Source organism: Coturnix japonica, chromosome 5, assembly GCF_001577835.2.
Source record: "Coturnix japonica isolate 7356 chromosome 5, Coturnix japonica 2.1, whole genome shotgun sequence".
NCBI lineage: Eukaryota > Metazoa > Chordata > Aves > Galliformes > Phasianidae > Coturnix > Coturnix japonica.
In genome coordinates this window covers 40661467-40677248 of record NC_029520.1, presented here as the reverse complement: position 1 = coordinate 40677248, position 15782 = coordinate 40661467, and the positions used below count along the sequence as shown (strand labels likewise).

At 38.9% G+C, this 15782-nt stretch overlaps 1 protein-coding gene across 4 annotated transcripts; it reads right to left on the bottom strand.

The window, feature by feature from the left end:
- Positions 1-1105: 1105 nt before the first annotated feature.
- On the bottom strand, positions 1106-15272 carry GOLGA5 (golgin A5). 4 transcript variants are annotated; one of them, XM_015865397.2, is made up of 13 exons: positions 15185-15272; positions 13829-14438; positions 11454-11675; positions 10215-10434; positions 9569-9692; positions 8540-8743; positions 7459-7629; positions 6681-6809; positions 5312-5410; positions 4736-4961; positions 4260-4365; positions 3917-3980; positions 1106-2404 (listed from the first exon to the last, which is right to left on the bottom strand). In XM_015865397.2, exons 2-13 carry the CDS (start codon positions 14388-14390, stop codon positions 2324-2326), a joined length of 2208 nt encoding a protein of 735 aa, XP_015720883.1. In that variant the 5' UTR covers positions 14391-14438; positions 15185-15272; the 3' UTR covers positions 1106-2323. The 4 variants fall into 4 exon arrangements, with proteins under 4 accessions (XP_015720883.1, XP_015720880.1, XP_015720881.1 ...); XM_015865394.1 differs by having other exon boundaries at positions 15081-15196; XM_015865395.2 differs by lacking the exon at positions 15185-15272 and adding an exon at positions 15148-15168.
- Between the last annotated feature and the right edge of the window lie 510 nt (positions 15273-15782).

The following is a 15782-nucleotide window of genomic DNA, read 5'->3' as shown; positions in this document are numbered from 1 at the left end:
AGCTGAGAAGGTGCTGTCTGTGATGAGGTTCCTCTTCAGCATGAGTCCTAAACCAGATTCCTTTACCTCATGAAAACAAATCAAACCAAGCCATAAAACCAGCATTCATTCTAACTCAGTCCTATGAACACATATTTTATCATGTCAAATATTTTGCTGCAATTGATCAGTCACAGCATTGGTGCCTATAGGAAAAGAGAACCTTTGCTCACCTTTCTCAAGCATACCTGCTTGGCTTTGCAGAACAGCTGGTGCCCATCACCTGCTGTAGCAGAGTTCAGATTCCTGCTTGCTTGTGTATAGACTCCTGCTTCCTTTTGCATAGGAAGCTCTGCACAAATGTGCATAAGAACTTCTTTATGGTGAGAGTGACAGAGCACTGGAACAGGCTGCCCAGGGGGGTTGTGGAGTCTCCTTCTATGGAGATATTCAAGACCCACCTGGACACCTACCTGTGCGACCTGGTGTAGGGAACCTGCTTTGGCAGGGGGGTATCTGTGCTCCCAGCCTGAGATTTTTCCTCACTTTCGTTCATTTATGCTGACCAGAAATGAGTAAATTAGTGACTGTGCAAGTCTGATTCCCCCCCTTGTTACCTGCAGTCAGTAAAGTCCCTTCCTTTCTGCAGGGTCTCAGTAACACACATGTGACCTAAGACAGCAATCCAAGGTGGGGATCAGGTCTACGCAGTCATGGTGGGTTAAGCGCACCATAACATGATAGCTCCCCTAAGTAAGACTCGGTGCTTGGGATATCCTTCCATCACTTAAGACGTAGGCTAACGGAAGCTCCTTGCTCATGCCAAAGCCATCTGTTAGTGCAGGCAGCCTGCTGACACCATTAGGAGCAGCTGCTGGCTGCCGGCCTTACATCACCTCTGACCCAGTGCCCCAGCGTGCTCAGCACAGCCAGCAGGTGACACTGGGGACAGGCTTTAATCCCAGGCAGGAATTGCATCTTACCCTTTGACTTAAAATCTGACGTTTATATACAGGTAGGTTCCATGACAGGATCTTGTATGTTCTTATACTGCACCACACGCAGCTCATTAAAATGAATTATAGGGGAAATATCAGCAAATATCACAGAGGGTAGGGACACCTTCTGAAAATTCTCTGTTTTATTAATCCATCAAAACACTCCAGTTTCTCTGCAGGACCTGAATCAGGCATTTTTCCTCTGTAACATTTCCATAGGAGACACTATGACAGGCTCTATGTACAGGACCAAGGCTCAAGTCATGTGAGAGCTGAACTGTCCTCACCAGTACATCATGACCTTGTATTGTGGTACTTCTATAGCAAGAATAGATAGTTAAGGATGCCACTGCCTAATGACGGAACTATTACAGTAGGTTTGGATTGAGCTTATGGGTTTTATAATATAGATTTGATGAGGTGTGTTCATTATCACATTGGAAATGTTTAGACATGAGAATTGTTTGACATTATACAAAAAAAAAAAAAAAATCACAGAAATAGTTTAATTAAGTATCTAAAGTTACAGAAAATAAATATTTCAGTGAATATAAGATCTGATTAAGACATACAGCAATAAGAGGTATACAAGAAAATGTAGTTAAAATACATACATCCCAAGTGGGAAAGGAAACACCATTTTTCCTGAAGGGTTTGAACCTTCTGTCTTCAACTCACCACACGTCTCTCTCTGATAAAACTCCATTACCAACATTCAAAAAGGCAGCCCCACCAACCAGCTGATAGGAAAACATCTGTTGCACTAAAAGTACAAAGCTAAGAAGAATCTATACTACTTTATTTTCCAATGTATTTACAAAAAGATATTGCACCGATCCAGGCATCTTTTTTGTTCAGTTTAACAAGTGAAGGAAAAGCCTATTTACAAAGTTAGAAACAGAAGTGCAAAGTAAGACCGAAAGAAAAGCAGAAAGAATGAAGTTTATTTAATTGCTAAGTACAGTCTGCTACCTGACCATAGCCCACGGCCTGCATTACCTAAAGTAACTTGTACCTTGTTTATCTGTAACTTCAGAAAGCCTTGCATTCTCTATAGATGCCAGCTAATCTTTTACACTAACCATGAGAAGGTTTATGTAAAATGTAAAGGCTAAACTTAGCTTACCTTAATATCTTCATTTCACCAGCAAAGGGATGCTCGTTTAGGTAAACTGGTAAAGCTACATAGTATTACATGTGTATTTAAAAAGTAGTGATAAATCAGGCATGATGGTTTTCATTCTTTGTAAACACCTTGAGGAAGTCTGTCAGTATATCTGGACTGATTATCCTAAATACACCAGCAGTCCAAATTACACGAGCACAGCACACAGTCGTGTCTCAGTCTATCTGCCACTGGGGCTATCGTGATGCATTTCTGGGGTATAAGTAAGGAGAACAATCATGACCCAAAGATGAAGCAATGCCTGGAAAAAGAGAATTAAGAGTTAACTTAGCACACGCAATTGTTGTTTATGGCAATGCAAGCATGTCAATGTAAGTGGGAAAAAAATATGTATGAAAAATACTTAAGCAAAACAGTTCTACTGTTTTTACTTCTAATAACTAATTCTTATATGCTTAAAGAAATGCTGAGGCAGACTCTGAACAAGCCATTCACAGAATGCTAAATTAGATTTCACACAAACAGCAAAACTAATTGCACAGAATCCAGGCTTCTTTATGCCCTCTACCTTTTTTCACCTGTGCATGCCCTGCAAAAACTTCAGCTGTTCCTCCTGGTATCCAGCCCAGCCCATGGACACCACATTACATGACCTGTCCAGTCAGATAAGCTGATACTCCTGTGCCTGTGCCACCTGGCTGACATAAGACAGAGTAAAACTCAGAGTTCTACTTTCCTTCTCCCTACCACATACACAGTATAGTGACATTTTTTATAAACACCACAGAAATGTTAATCATCATTCAAACTTCACTGAAATTACACAGTTAGAATACATTGTGTAACAAGAGAGATAACTAACAATACCTATGGCACATATCCTTGAAAAATAAGAACCAAAACCTAAACATTAAAATTACAGCCCTCGTAACCAAGATTCCAGTTTTACAAAGGCCCAACATATGGCTCCTGTGCAACCATTACTGAGTAGCTCAGGCAGTAAAATTCTTCAGTACCTCAGTACAAAGCATTTCATTCACAGATTCTGAAGTCTAAGTCATGAGTAGGAAGAAAGAGAGAAGTCAGTAATTAAACTGCCCTGTTCCTTCCAGTACTTAATAGGCTGGAAGAAGAAATCGCAGGGGAAACTTGTCATTACCTTTATTTACATGCATCTCTCTGCCTTACTGAAATAGTGACAGCTGTTCTTAGAGACTCTGTTCAGAAAAATCCTTGTGTGTTCTCAAGCAACTCATCCTGTTTCATTTCAAAGACTTGATAAACATTTTTAGTCAGGGCAGACTGAGCATCTACCTTGCTACAGTTCATTTCAACTAACAGACATCCACCCTCTAGTGGTAAAGGAAGGGATCTCATTTTCATAATTGTTTTGTTTTCTCAATTTTTATCACCCACTGTGGTAGGTTTCTATTATTTGAATTTTAGCTAAAATAAATCATTTTTTCAGCTACTACAGTAGCACAATCGTGAATCACTGAACAAAAGTGGAGGGCCAAATATTAAGAACACCCATAAAAGAAGTCAACTTTCCAACATCGGTGCACACAGGTCATGATATTATTTTCAATTCTCACTCCACTTTCAACACTCTTTTAAAAGGTAGTTACATCCCTGTCCTTAAGAGTTCCATAGTAGGAATTCACGAGAAAAAATTATTCCAGAATGTTGTTCTGAAAACACTATTTAGTCTACTAAAAAACCCCAAGTTGTTAATTACACAGTACATTTAAGATACGCTTCATAAACTGGCAACAGAAATCTTGAATTATAATCTTAAGGAAATCTTGCTTACCATATAAATTATGACAAAGATTCTGGCTATAGGATACCGCCTTAGAAAGATTCCCAGCCGAATGCTACACAAGAGAAAAACAAAATGCACAAGTCAACACTAAGCAGTAAGTTCTTCTTCCTCTCATTCTAATTAATCAGAAACTCAAATTATACGCCTGTTTCTGACCTGAATTTTACTTTGTATTATAGAATCACTCAGGTTGGAAAAGATCTCAAAGATCATCAAGTCCAACTGCAGCCTAACCATGTAACCATATATTCATGAGTGAGAAAATTCAGAATGCAGTCTATTAAAACTCCTCTCCTAAACCAGAAGATGCATTTTCTTGTCACGTTCTTACCTAAATTGATCTATGCTACTAGCAGCTTTGCGAACTCTCCCATACATTCCTGCTATGTTGGTATCCACATCACTGAAAAGGACAGGAACATTACGCATACGAGCACCTGTTTGAAGGGAAGAAACAACAACAAAAGAAAAAGTCATTAGTGTAAAACCACTTGGAGTTGCCGAGTTACCCAAAAAGAGAGATTTATTTCCACCCGTGACAGGATTTGTAAATAAGACTGTTCCAATAGTGCCACAATATTAAGAATTAAACTGGCTTCATTAAGGTTACTTATCACTCACAAAGAAGAGTTTTTATTCAACTGTTTTTTATAAAGATTGCTACTGAAAAAGTCTCTGCTATAAGCACCAGATTTTCACACTTCTCTTTTACCTCTATGAACTCAGATCTTCAGAGAAAAGCATTAGAAAATACAGAAACCTGCACTGCAGAAAGGAGATATTTTAATGTTATCATTCCTTATTTACCTTCAGTGCCATCGATTCCTGTCATGTTAATGGAAGGCCCATTAGAACTACTGCCTTGGAAAGCCTTCAGCTGATGCTCGAGCCGTTCCAGTTGATAGACAAGTGAGTTTTTCTCTGTGCTCAGGCTCTCTAACATGGTCTGCTTCTGAATAAGTGTTTCTGTCAGCTGATGAAGGCGATTCTCTAATTCAGTTTGACTACTACTACTAAGAGCTTTGTTTGTGAGCTAAAAGACAAAGCAAAGGAAAAAATGAGAACATGTTCAAAATCTGACCAATGTGACACGTTACAAAAGTGGTATGCTCCCAAAATCTAAGCCCCCAAGAACAAGTTATCACATTCACAGGACTTCTATGGGATAATAATATCCAAACCATCACTGGTGAGTGCAATGAAGGAGAAAATCAATTTCAAGGGTTGTTAAAACAAGACTTTTCATGGCGGGAATAAAAAGCTGTTTAAAAATGTATTTGTATGTTTTCCACTTCTAATGTTATGAACATTTCCATGTGAACATAAGTTCCAGCATTGTTTTCATAAGTGAATGTAATGCCTAATTTCATACAAATACAGTACCTGATTTCTGAGCTTCTGAATTTCTTCCTCTCTGTCTTTTATTCTGCTTTGCAAAGTATTCTTTGTTCGATATAATTCTTCCTCAGTATAACGGAGTTCCTATGAAACACATCATAATCAAAGATCTCATTTTCATATTTAAGTAAATACTTCCAAAGACATTCTCTTATCTAAAATTACAGATAAGAACAAGTATGTCTACTCCTATTTAAAGACCCATCATACTTATCTTCTAAATTACAACTGCCTCCAAATCACTGCACCACTTCAGCTATCAGCTGCTACAGAAGACAGCTGATCGTACTTTTCCTTTAACCCATCAGATATACATCAGATATACAATAAATAACCTCTACTTACTTTCCAACATCAGCCTCACAAACTTTTCAGCAAGTTAGAGCAATTCTCCAATAGAACAGGCCACTGCTGCATTAAGTAGCAATGCAAACAATTACTTTAAAAGCACCCATATACCATGTCATCAAAAGGAATATCATTTTCTGTAGCAACCAGCTTCACCTCACTTCTTCTATACATGGCATTAAATTAAAATATACCCATCAGAAGGGCAGGAGTAACGTGATATAATCTACCACCTGCTTTCATATAACCATCAACTATCTATCAAAAGCAGACATCAACTTCTGCCTTTTAATTATTTCAAGCTGCTAGCATCTCATTCAAATGTAACTTTTGAAAGGACAGTTAATCCTACAAGATAAACTGCTCCTAGCAAATACAGCACACTCACCTGCTTTCCTCATTAATACTCTTTACATGAACTTTTTTATTTTTAAAGGACATATTAATAGGCTGCAAAACATTGGTCTGATCTACATAATATTTTGTTTGTTAACACAAAACACAAGAGTGAGGGTTTTTTCCTCTCTTCCTAGCACAGAACAGTGTAAAAAGATGATACAACCTGACTAAATTCACTAGTACTATTTCATTAACAATTTGCCTTACACAGTAGTTTGGAATCCTACATAGAATTTGATCACAGCAAATACAATTGTAACCTTTATAATAAGTTCCTTGACATAAATCCAAGTGACTACCACATCCCTGTTACTGGGTTGTCCCCCTGCTCAAAAAAATTTAAGATCATTATCAATTTTGGTCGCTCTCTAGAGTCTTGTTTATTCTTTAAAAAAAGCTGAGATCTCTATTTAATTAGGATTACTGCTTAGTACTGGTTGCACTTCTGCCTTATGGCATTCACTAGGATTCGGGAAATTTCCTTGGAGTACTAGAAGAAAAAAACCCTCAAATACCATGTAAGCTACTCTCTCATTAAGTCAAATGCTTTACTGAAGACAACAAATAGGCCCAAAACAAGACCCATCAGCTTTCAAGCATTCTTTACCTGCTTCTGCCGTTCTAGTTCAGCTTCTGCCTCCTGCTTGGCCATTTTATGTGCTGCTATTTGCTCTTGTAGGTCTTGAAGCTGTTCTCTCACTGACTCAGCTTCACTTACCTGCTGAGTCTCCATATCCTGAAATGAACAGAAATGTTACCATTTCACTAACATTCAAACAGTACTGCAATCTGTAATCAGTGAGCGCAGAAAGTGTTGCTTCTCCAAAATCGATTTCAAGAAAAAAGAAAATGAGAGTAAATTAAAGACATCTGCTCATTTTATATAAAATATTATTATAATATCAATAAGATATATGCATTTAGTAAACACGAGAAGACTTCAAGTGATCTCTTTTTCACTTCTGCTGTTTAGATGCTAAAATTGTGTAAAGCAGGCTTGTGCACAGCTGCTGGGTTGAGCCAATTATGCCACAGCTGATTCAGATTTCAGTTGCTTCAAGGATTAGTAGCAGCTCTTGCAGAAGATATAGGTGAAATCTACAGACATAACCAAGCTTGTTTAGAAAGAATTACTTATTTCAAATCAAGTACATAATAGAGTGGGAAAAGAAATTGGTATCGATAATACTCCTCCCACTACCAGGACAGAGAATACGAGAAGAAAATGGTTATCTATAACCATTTACCCCACAGCTGAGAAAAAGCTGGCTTGGTTTTAATACTTGTTCAAATGAACATTAGAAGTGACAGCCCTAAAGCACACACAGCAAACAGTCTTTTGTGCATGGCTAACTACATGTAGGTGTGCACATAACCATAGCTACCTGCAGCTCCGTTCTCATCTGCTGTATTTGTCCCATTAGCTTTTGTATTTCTTCTCTTTGAGTGTCACGCTCGTGCCTCAGTTCCTCCAGTTCCATTGTGCTTGCAGTCTGGCTATCCAGACCTTCAATACCAGAGCCTTCTTTTAGGCTGTTTATCAGCTTTTCTTTAGACTGAAATAATAAATCAAAATGTTATTGCCAGTACTATTTCACAAGTGCTCACATAAAACACATCAAGAAATTGCTCTAAATTTCCTATGCAGATTTACTGTAAATAACTGCATTATCTGTTCTTTCAGACAAGTCAAAAATAACTCTACAAAATGGAAAATGCTTCCCCAATAATAATTTCTCAAATTTTCCGTACGTCATGAGACGGGATGTACTGAAAGTCTGTGTTATCAGAGGACGAGTAAAGCTTTACTCTTTAGAATTGTGTGGAATGTTAAACATGTCAAAGATAAAAATTCTGCCTTTCCAGTTAATGTAATAGAATACAGACACTGAAGACTAAGATTTAGTCCAGCCTTTCTCCTGTCAACAAAGGCAAATAAAAGCCCAAATCAGCAAAATCTTTTCTGGGAAACAGAATAAACACACACAACTTATTAGAACACATAAAAACACCTTCTTTGGTTTACACAAGTATCCGCTATACTTCAGACTCAAGCAGAATAAAGCAATTTTCTTGACACAAGAACACTGGGTGCTGACAAACTATAGATTACATTTGTATTCATCTGCCTAAGATCAGACTCAGGGACTGGTGACACAGCAACAGATGTTATAAAATAAGCGCAGTGGTTCACTTGGATTTTTAAGTTCAGGACCTTAATAGTGATGCTGTTTTAAATCAGCATCACTATTGATTCACCCCAAAGCATATTATAGATAAAATGGAAAAAAAAAACCAAACAGATTAAATTACTTGAAGAATAACATCCTGAAAAAATAAAATAAAATAAAATAAAATAAAATAAAATAAAATAAAATAAAATAAAATAAAATAAAATAAAATAAAATAAAATAAAATAAAATAAAGCATACAAATCAAACTGAATTCCTTTCAACAAATACTTACTTGGAGTATGCGAGTAGCTTTTTGTTTATAGTCCGCCAGTTCCTGTTTTGCAGATTCTAGCTGGTTTTTAGTTACTTTGACTTGGTGCTGAAGCTCATCAGCTCGCTTTTTCTCATCTAAATACCTTCTTTCTGCAACCGTTACCCCTTCTGCCAAATTCTGACGTTCTGCTTCCATTTTACTCAGACGTGCCGCAAACTCATTCTATTAGCAAAAAATAACACCAATATTTGGTATTTAAACACAATCACAATTTTAACCTAGAAATAAGAAAGAGAATTTAAAAGCAACTACATTTGAAGTATCACTTCATACCGACTGTGTCCAACTTGCACATACATAAGTGCTGTGTGGAAAGAAATTCTGCTAGCCTGAGAAAGTACTATATGAGTACACAGTAAAAATATGCATTTCTTTGCCACCAGAAGTAGATCTTTCCATTTACACATGTTTGGTAAACAAAAAGCAAGCTATCCCTCAATAAAAATAAATCAATCAATCATAAAGATACTTTTGTTTAAAGAAGAGAAACGGAAAAAGAAAAACAGTAAGGATTTTCACAAATAGTGTACACATAATAAAGGCCAAGCTAAACGAGGAATGCATAAAGTCTCTAGCAATATACGCTTCTACATTCACACCACAGAAGGGATCGCCCAGTCTAACATTCTTAAGATTGCATATTAAAATTGCAGGGGCAGGCAGGGAACAATATGGCATGGAAAATCAAATTGACTGCTAATTTAAAGTACGTTTTCACATAAAAGAAATAGTGAAGAAAAAAAAACAACAACAAAAAAACCACCTTCCTCTTCAGAATCAATTCTCAAAAAAATTTAATCATAAAGCTTTCAAAATAGCACATAAGAAGTAAACTAGCATCACAAAGATACTCAGTGGAGCAGAAGGCACATCTTTCCAAGCTTAGTACCCTGAACAGGAACTAGTCAAGGGGAAGAGAGAGCAGTTAGAACCTCACAGATCTGATCTCACAAGCAGCCAAACTCCTCCATAGTCTTCCCATCTAACCTGCATTTGTTTGTAACTTTCTTGCTCTCGCTTCAGCGTGGAGTCTGCATCACGCAGCCTATCCTGAAGGGTTTGAAGGGCTTGATTTTGCAAACTGCTCCCTTCACTGTGGTCTTGTATTATTCTGAAAGAGTGATATACATATTAATTGAAATAAAAAATCCAGTATGATTTTAAGGCACAAATATGACTACCATTAGCAACAGCCTTGAAAATGTACCCAGTGAATTAGTGAACCTGGCTGCCTAATAATTCATCCAGTCCCAGTCTGGAATATTCAATTTCAGATTCATGTCACCAGCAAAAAGACAAAGAAGCCTCTACATCTGAGGATAAGCAAATGTAATTTTCAAGACAGAATCATTTCTTCAGATCTTAAGCTTCAAGCCTCTGACAAAAACATAAATATACTGTATGCAATTTGTTTCAATAATCAGGTGATAATCGCTCTTATTCATTTGCCCAGTTTCTACTGCCAGCTGTGATATAACGAGCTCAGAGCAAACTTCAACATTCATATTTTAAATTTTGATAACATCTCCCCACATTAGTTCATTCAATTTTACCATTAAAGAGACTAAACTACACAGAGTTTTCCAGCTTACTGCTATTTGCAAAGTAGCGAAGTCTGAAATTAGAGAAGTACCGTGATTTTTCACTCTGCAATGCTTCCAAAGCTTCTGTCCGAGAACTCAAGAGCTGATCAGCTTCTTGCAATCGTACTTTGAGCACAGCCAGCTGGGAGTCCTTGGCACCAACAGCTTCTGTCAGATCATCAACTTGAGCTCGAAGTTCTCTGACTATCCTGTCATTCTTTGAATGGTCAACATTCCACTTCTCTACTCTTTCCCGGGATTTGTTCAGTTCTACAAAGTAAAATGTTTATTTGAAGTTTTTAAAAACAGATCATGACCAGGTTTTTTAAATGCTCAGGATGTGCACACCACACTTCCTAAAGGAAAAGATCAAATACAACCAAGGTGAAGCAATTCTGAAACTTTAGGATGTACCAAAAAGTAGCAATACCAGACTTTGGCTGTCAGATCATGAATGACTAAAAAAACAATGATCTCAGAACACGTTTTCATTCTGTCTTGCAGCTGACAATCTGTCTTAATCCTTGCAGTGAACTACTGCTGAATAACCCTGTCTGAGCAAACCTTTGGAAACCTCCATAGAAAGCATCTGATTCAACACTACATGACAATAAGATCAACCTAAATAAAAGCAGACAATTACTATGTTAAAATGATGCCTAAATATTTACTGAGACCTTGTTTTTAATCAAAGTTCACATGCCAAACTTCAATGGAGAATAAATTCTGCAGCTTATACAGTTACTTTAAAAGAAAAGAATAAAAAAGGAGTCCCTCCTCTGCCTGAGGTACTTTGTAAAGTATTTTACTGTTTGTTTTTATATTCACATCTGCTATATGTCATTTAGTGTAGCCTTGAATAAAAAGCTACTGTAGACATGCAAAAATACTCAATCTGAAATTTTTACCAGCCATCAGCTACAGACAGAAAGCAGCCAGGTTTCAAGCTCTTAAAGGCATTTATTCGTAACTATTTTGCAAGGAACTTTAGAAGGCAGAAAAAAAATAATTTCACACTTAATATTTGCTAGTATTAAGATCTAAGTGTCGGAACTAACTCAACTACATCACTTTCATCAACATGTGTGTTATTTTTGTAGTTGAAAAAGACTTCCCATTTCTCTCAGCTCATTATTTTGAAAACCAAGAATCATTTTGCCTAAGTCACACATGCAGATTTATCTAGGAAGTTTTTATTATAAATATACACTAACACAGAAATAGCATTGCTTCCCAGTTTACCAGTATTTTCACAGTATGTTACCAGTTTAGGTTCCGAACTACGATACCTTCCTGTGTTTCTTTGGATCTCTGAATTAATGAAGCCATTTCTTGATTTAAAGATTGCACTTCATTCCGCAACAGCTGATTCTCTAGACGAAGGTTGGACAGCTCATGTGATTTTACATCATCATTAGCTGAAAGGCCAGGATTAGTTACTGCACTTAGTGATGAATCCTTCGTGCCATCCACTTGTGTTCCCAGTCCAGAATCTGAGCTGTCTGGAGTTTCTGTACAGAGAAATACAAGTTAGAACTGATCTAACCATCTGTAGGTCTGTATCAGTGGTTGAATGCACTTAATCTAATTTTTAAAAGTCAAAATAGCTTATATATATATATTAGCTTATATATATTCATATATATTATTATATATAATAGCTTATATATATTAGAATATAACATATTTTTGTGTCAAACCTAAATAAGTTATTTGGCCACAGAGCTGTATGTTTTAGCTACCTTTATGTAAAAGAGTGTTTCAGGAACCTTCAGTTGAAGCATCATCTTACTGATGATTCTGCATCAGTAACAATTCTCTCAAAACATGCTTTTAATATTCACTTTTAAAAAGCAATATAGGAATTTCTGATGCAATCTGAACAGAACTCACTTGAAGGGGGAAACCTACAGCCCTTCCTCAGCACACACATGGTACTGGATTAGTGTTCTGAAATTAATGCAGCCACTCTAGCAGTGTTGATTGCTATGTGCAGGCAGCTGGAGGATTTGTACCAGTATTAACAGAAAGCAACACAGCACACAGTGAACAACCAAGCAAGCAATGCAAAAACATTCCTTCTGAATTCACTGTGCCCCAGATCGACAACTGTTGAAAATCCACAGGGACAGACTACAGCAAATTCAATGCCAGACCGCAGTTTAGCTGTCACAACACCATTTTCTTCGCTCTGTGATTATCAATCCACTCCACCTTCCTAGCTGCCACTGCAACAGGTTTCATGAGCCACAGCTCATCAAGGAGATGGGGCAGACTGGGAATTCCTCACAGCACACAACAAGTAATCACAGCGATTGAAAAATGTATTCCATGTTTTCTCCAGTCCCTTTCCTATTGAAACATTTTTAAGAAGTATTCCTTCCTTCCTTTTAATTCATTTACATACTTTTGAAATTATCAATCTATCTTCATTCCTTTGTCTGGAAAACATGAGAGTCCTATGAAGCTAATAAAGCTAAAAATATCAATTTATAGCAGATTGTATCCAATGCAACATAATACTATAACATTCATTACTTTTGTCTGTAACTAATGGACTATAATCTGTTTCAACAGTTGTTATGCAGGACATAGGAATGACTGATAATATAACTGACTTTGAAACTAGTGTGCCCAAACTCTACACGTTAATCATGTGCTTCCTCACTTAGCAGCTCCAAGATGCAAACTCCACTGAAAAATAAAATGTACCACACTGAGCAAAATAACTGTTCCCCAGGCATCAGCTATCAAGGTACAACATACTATATACCAAGCTCTGAACCACTTGATCTAGCTGTGGATGTCTCTGTTCATTGCAGGTGAGTTGGACTAGATGACCTTTAAAGGTCCCTTCCAACTCTGAGGATTCTACAAGTCAAAAACTGGCACAGTGCTCTACATGCAAACAATACTCTAGCTACACTATTAGAAATACAACTATTTGCTTCAATTTTATAGACAAAACAATAGTAAAGACTGGAGAGCCAGACAGAGAATAAAAGTTTCTAACAGTTTCATTCTCCTTAGCAGACGCTTGAGTTTTTAACCACTTGGCCTGGAAACTATTTCAGGTATCTGCAGCAATGCACTACTTCTGGCAAAAACTGAACTCTGCCTATCTCACTTTCTCATGCCTGCAGCTCAAGAGAAGCATACCCATTTTCCTACCATCCAAGCCAAAAAAGTTTGACAGCTCTCCCATCTTTGACAGCACAGCAGAGAGAAGCTCACACTGTACCAGGCAGGGCATTGGGTAACAGCTAGAACCATTTACCAGCTGTAACAAAAGTCACTTGCTCCCATATGTGACATCATAACAGGCAACAACCCCAGGCAAGGGAACAAATGCAGCAGTGCCAGAACCAACACTTCCAAGTGGGGATGCATGGGTGCTGATGCAGCATCAGACCACGACTAAGGCGGGATGAGTTGAGCAGTAGCAGTGAAGCAGATAAAGAACACAAAGCATTTAAGTGACAAGTGATATAACCTGCCAAATTACTGTAGTATCTATCATTATTCTAGTGATGAAAAATACTTCACACATGTGATATACTGCTGCCACCAAATCTTTCATGAAGTGACAAAAAATCCTTTACCTAGCCTTACACTACACATACAGGGGTGTAAAATATCTCTAGATTTAATATTATTAAACTACCATTGCTTTTGCCCTTGACAGAATTATCTTCAGTAGCCACTGCACTCTGTGTACCAGTAGATACAGAACTAATGCTTGAAGTCCGAGAGTGATTTTGAACAGGTGTCTTGCTCTTCTCTCTTTTAGAGTCCATCCTTGCATTAGGCTCTTTCTCAGAACTGTTGAGAAAATCAAACAGCAACTCATCATCGGGTTCAGACTTTTTTCTCCTCACAAAATGTGAGGAAGCTCTGGACGTGGAAACACTTTCTGCTGAAGAAGCAACTTCTGAATTTGTTCTACGCGCCGGTTTTACATTTGCTGTTCCTGCTAAGATTGTAGCTTTTTGGTTTTTAATGTTATCAGCTGCTGAGGAGATGTAGGCTGCTTTGGATGATGTCTGATATTTCAGTTCTCTGGCATGCGGGGACAATTCAGAATATTCACTGGCAGAGTCCAAGTTCTTGCTATCGAAAACTGCATTGCTTGGTGTGTCTTTTTTGTTCAGAGCCGATGCAGCTCCTTGATCAACTCTGTTGAGAAGATCCTCTGCCTTTCCAGCCAGATCAGCAAGCCAAGACATGATAAACGTCTGCTGATGAGCTCTACATCAAAATTTCAGGAACATATGCTGCAAAAGAGAATAATTTAAAGTCAGACAGGCATTGAGAAGGCAAGAAGTGTGGGTTACTGAAAAACTGCTGCATTCATCTATTATTGCTGTAACTACATTAACACTTTTTTCCTACCAGATTTGTATTTTGTTGTTTTTATGACAGATGGATATAAACCAATTTAGTTTCTTAACATAATATACAAAAACACATGGCTTTGCCATTAAGCCATGTCTGTTCCTAGCAGGTGCTGATGCAACCCGTAAGCCGACCTGCAGCGGTAATAGAAGATAAAGTCTATTTGCAACTGACAACAATCACAGTGGAGGAGGAAAACGTGTCAACCAACATATTACAGAAATAGATGGATGTACGATCTCTCATATGCCTGACCTGCAGCTTCCATCAGGTAGGTCAGAGGAAGGATCTTCCCTCAGAACTAACTGCTGCCCTGAGGTGCCGCTATGACAGCACAGGGGGACGAGGAGCACCTCCCCGGCACTCATAGCCCACGACAGGGCCCCTTTACCCAGAGCCGGCCTGCGGAGGGCCCAACCCGGATCCAGAACGGCGCAGCGGCCGTGAGATCCCGCCCAGGCCCCCACTCCCACCCGGCAGCCTTCAGGAGCTGCGGAGGCCTCAGCACAGCCCGGCCTCACCTCCTCCCAGCGCCAGGAACACCCCAGCCCGAGCAGAGCGGCAGCCGGAGCCCACTTCACAACACACGGCAAAGCCCGGCCCGGCACTGCCCGGCACTGCGCACCTTCCGGTAGACGTGGCCGCCTTCCGGGCCGCTCCGCACGCATGCCTGCTACGGGAGCAGGGCTGGGCCGGGATTGCAACGGGCGGGGATTGCAACGTGTTTCTGCGCTGTGCTGGCAGGGGGAGCTGCAGCCCCGCCGTGCGAGCGGTCAGGCTGTTACATGCAGCCCGGTGTCCTCTAGCTTTCCTTGGCCAAGTTGATGCTGTGTAGGAGAGCGATTGACAGGTGGCATCACCTGATTCTCGAAGGCAGCTTAAAACACCAAAGAACGCGGAACCAGTAGGATATAAACCCCTCCGCTCTGCCAGCACAATAAATGCAAATAACTGTGTTCTTCCATCCTCCTGACCGCACAAAACTCTTCCCAGAAGCCTCATGTCCAGACCCACACTCGTCCCCCTGCAGCAGCCTTTCCCGTATCCTCTTGCAGCAGTCTTTCCCACACGTTTATCCTGTATGATAACACCCAGATGGCCCCGTTTCTGCTGAGCTTCCTTGAAAGCAGTGCTGGCTCTTATTTGGATAACAGACATAAGATTGTCTTAATTATTTTCTTTGAAGATAAAGTTTACATTGGGTATTGTGACTAAGCTTAGAG

What these genes read in the sequence shown, in the direction of transcription:
- GOLGA5 (XM_015865397.2), bottom strand. Translation starts at nt 14,390, where the DNA reads ATGTCTTGGCTTGCTGATCTGGCTGGAAAGGCAGAGGATCTTCTCAAC. An exon ending in AACTAGAACGGCAGAAGCAG is followed by an intron (nt 5,411 to 6,680) that starts GTAAAGAATGCT and finishes TGTGTTTCATAG; the next exon opens with GAACTCCGTTATACTGAGGA. An exon ending in AGTAGCATAGATCAATTTAG is followed by an intron (nt 3,981 to 4,259) that starts GTAAGAACGTGA and finishes TCTCTTGTGTAG; the next exon opens with CATTCGGCTGGGAATCTTTC.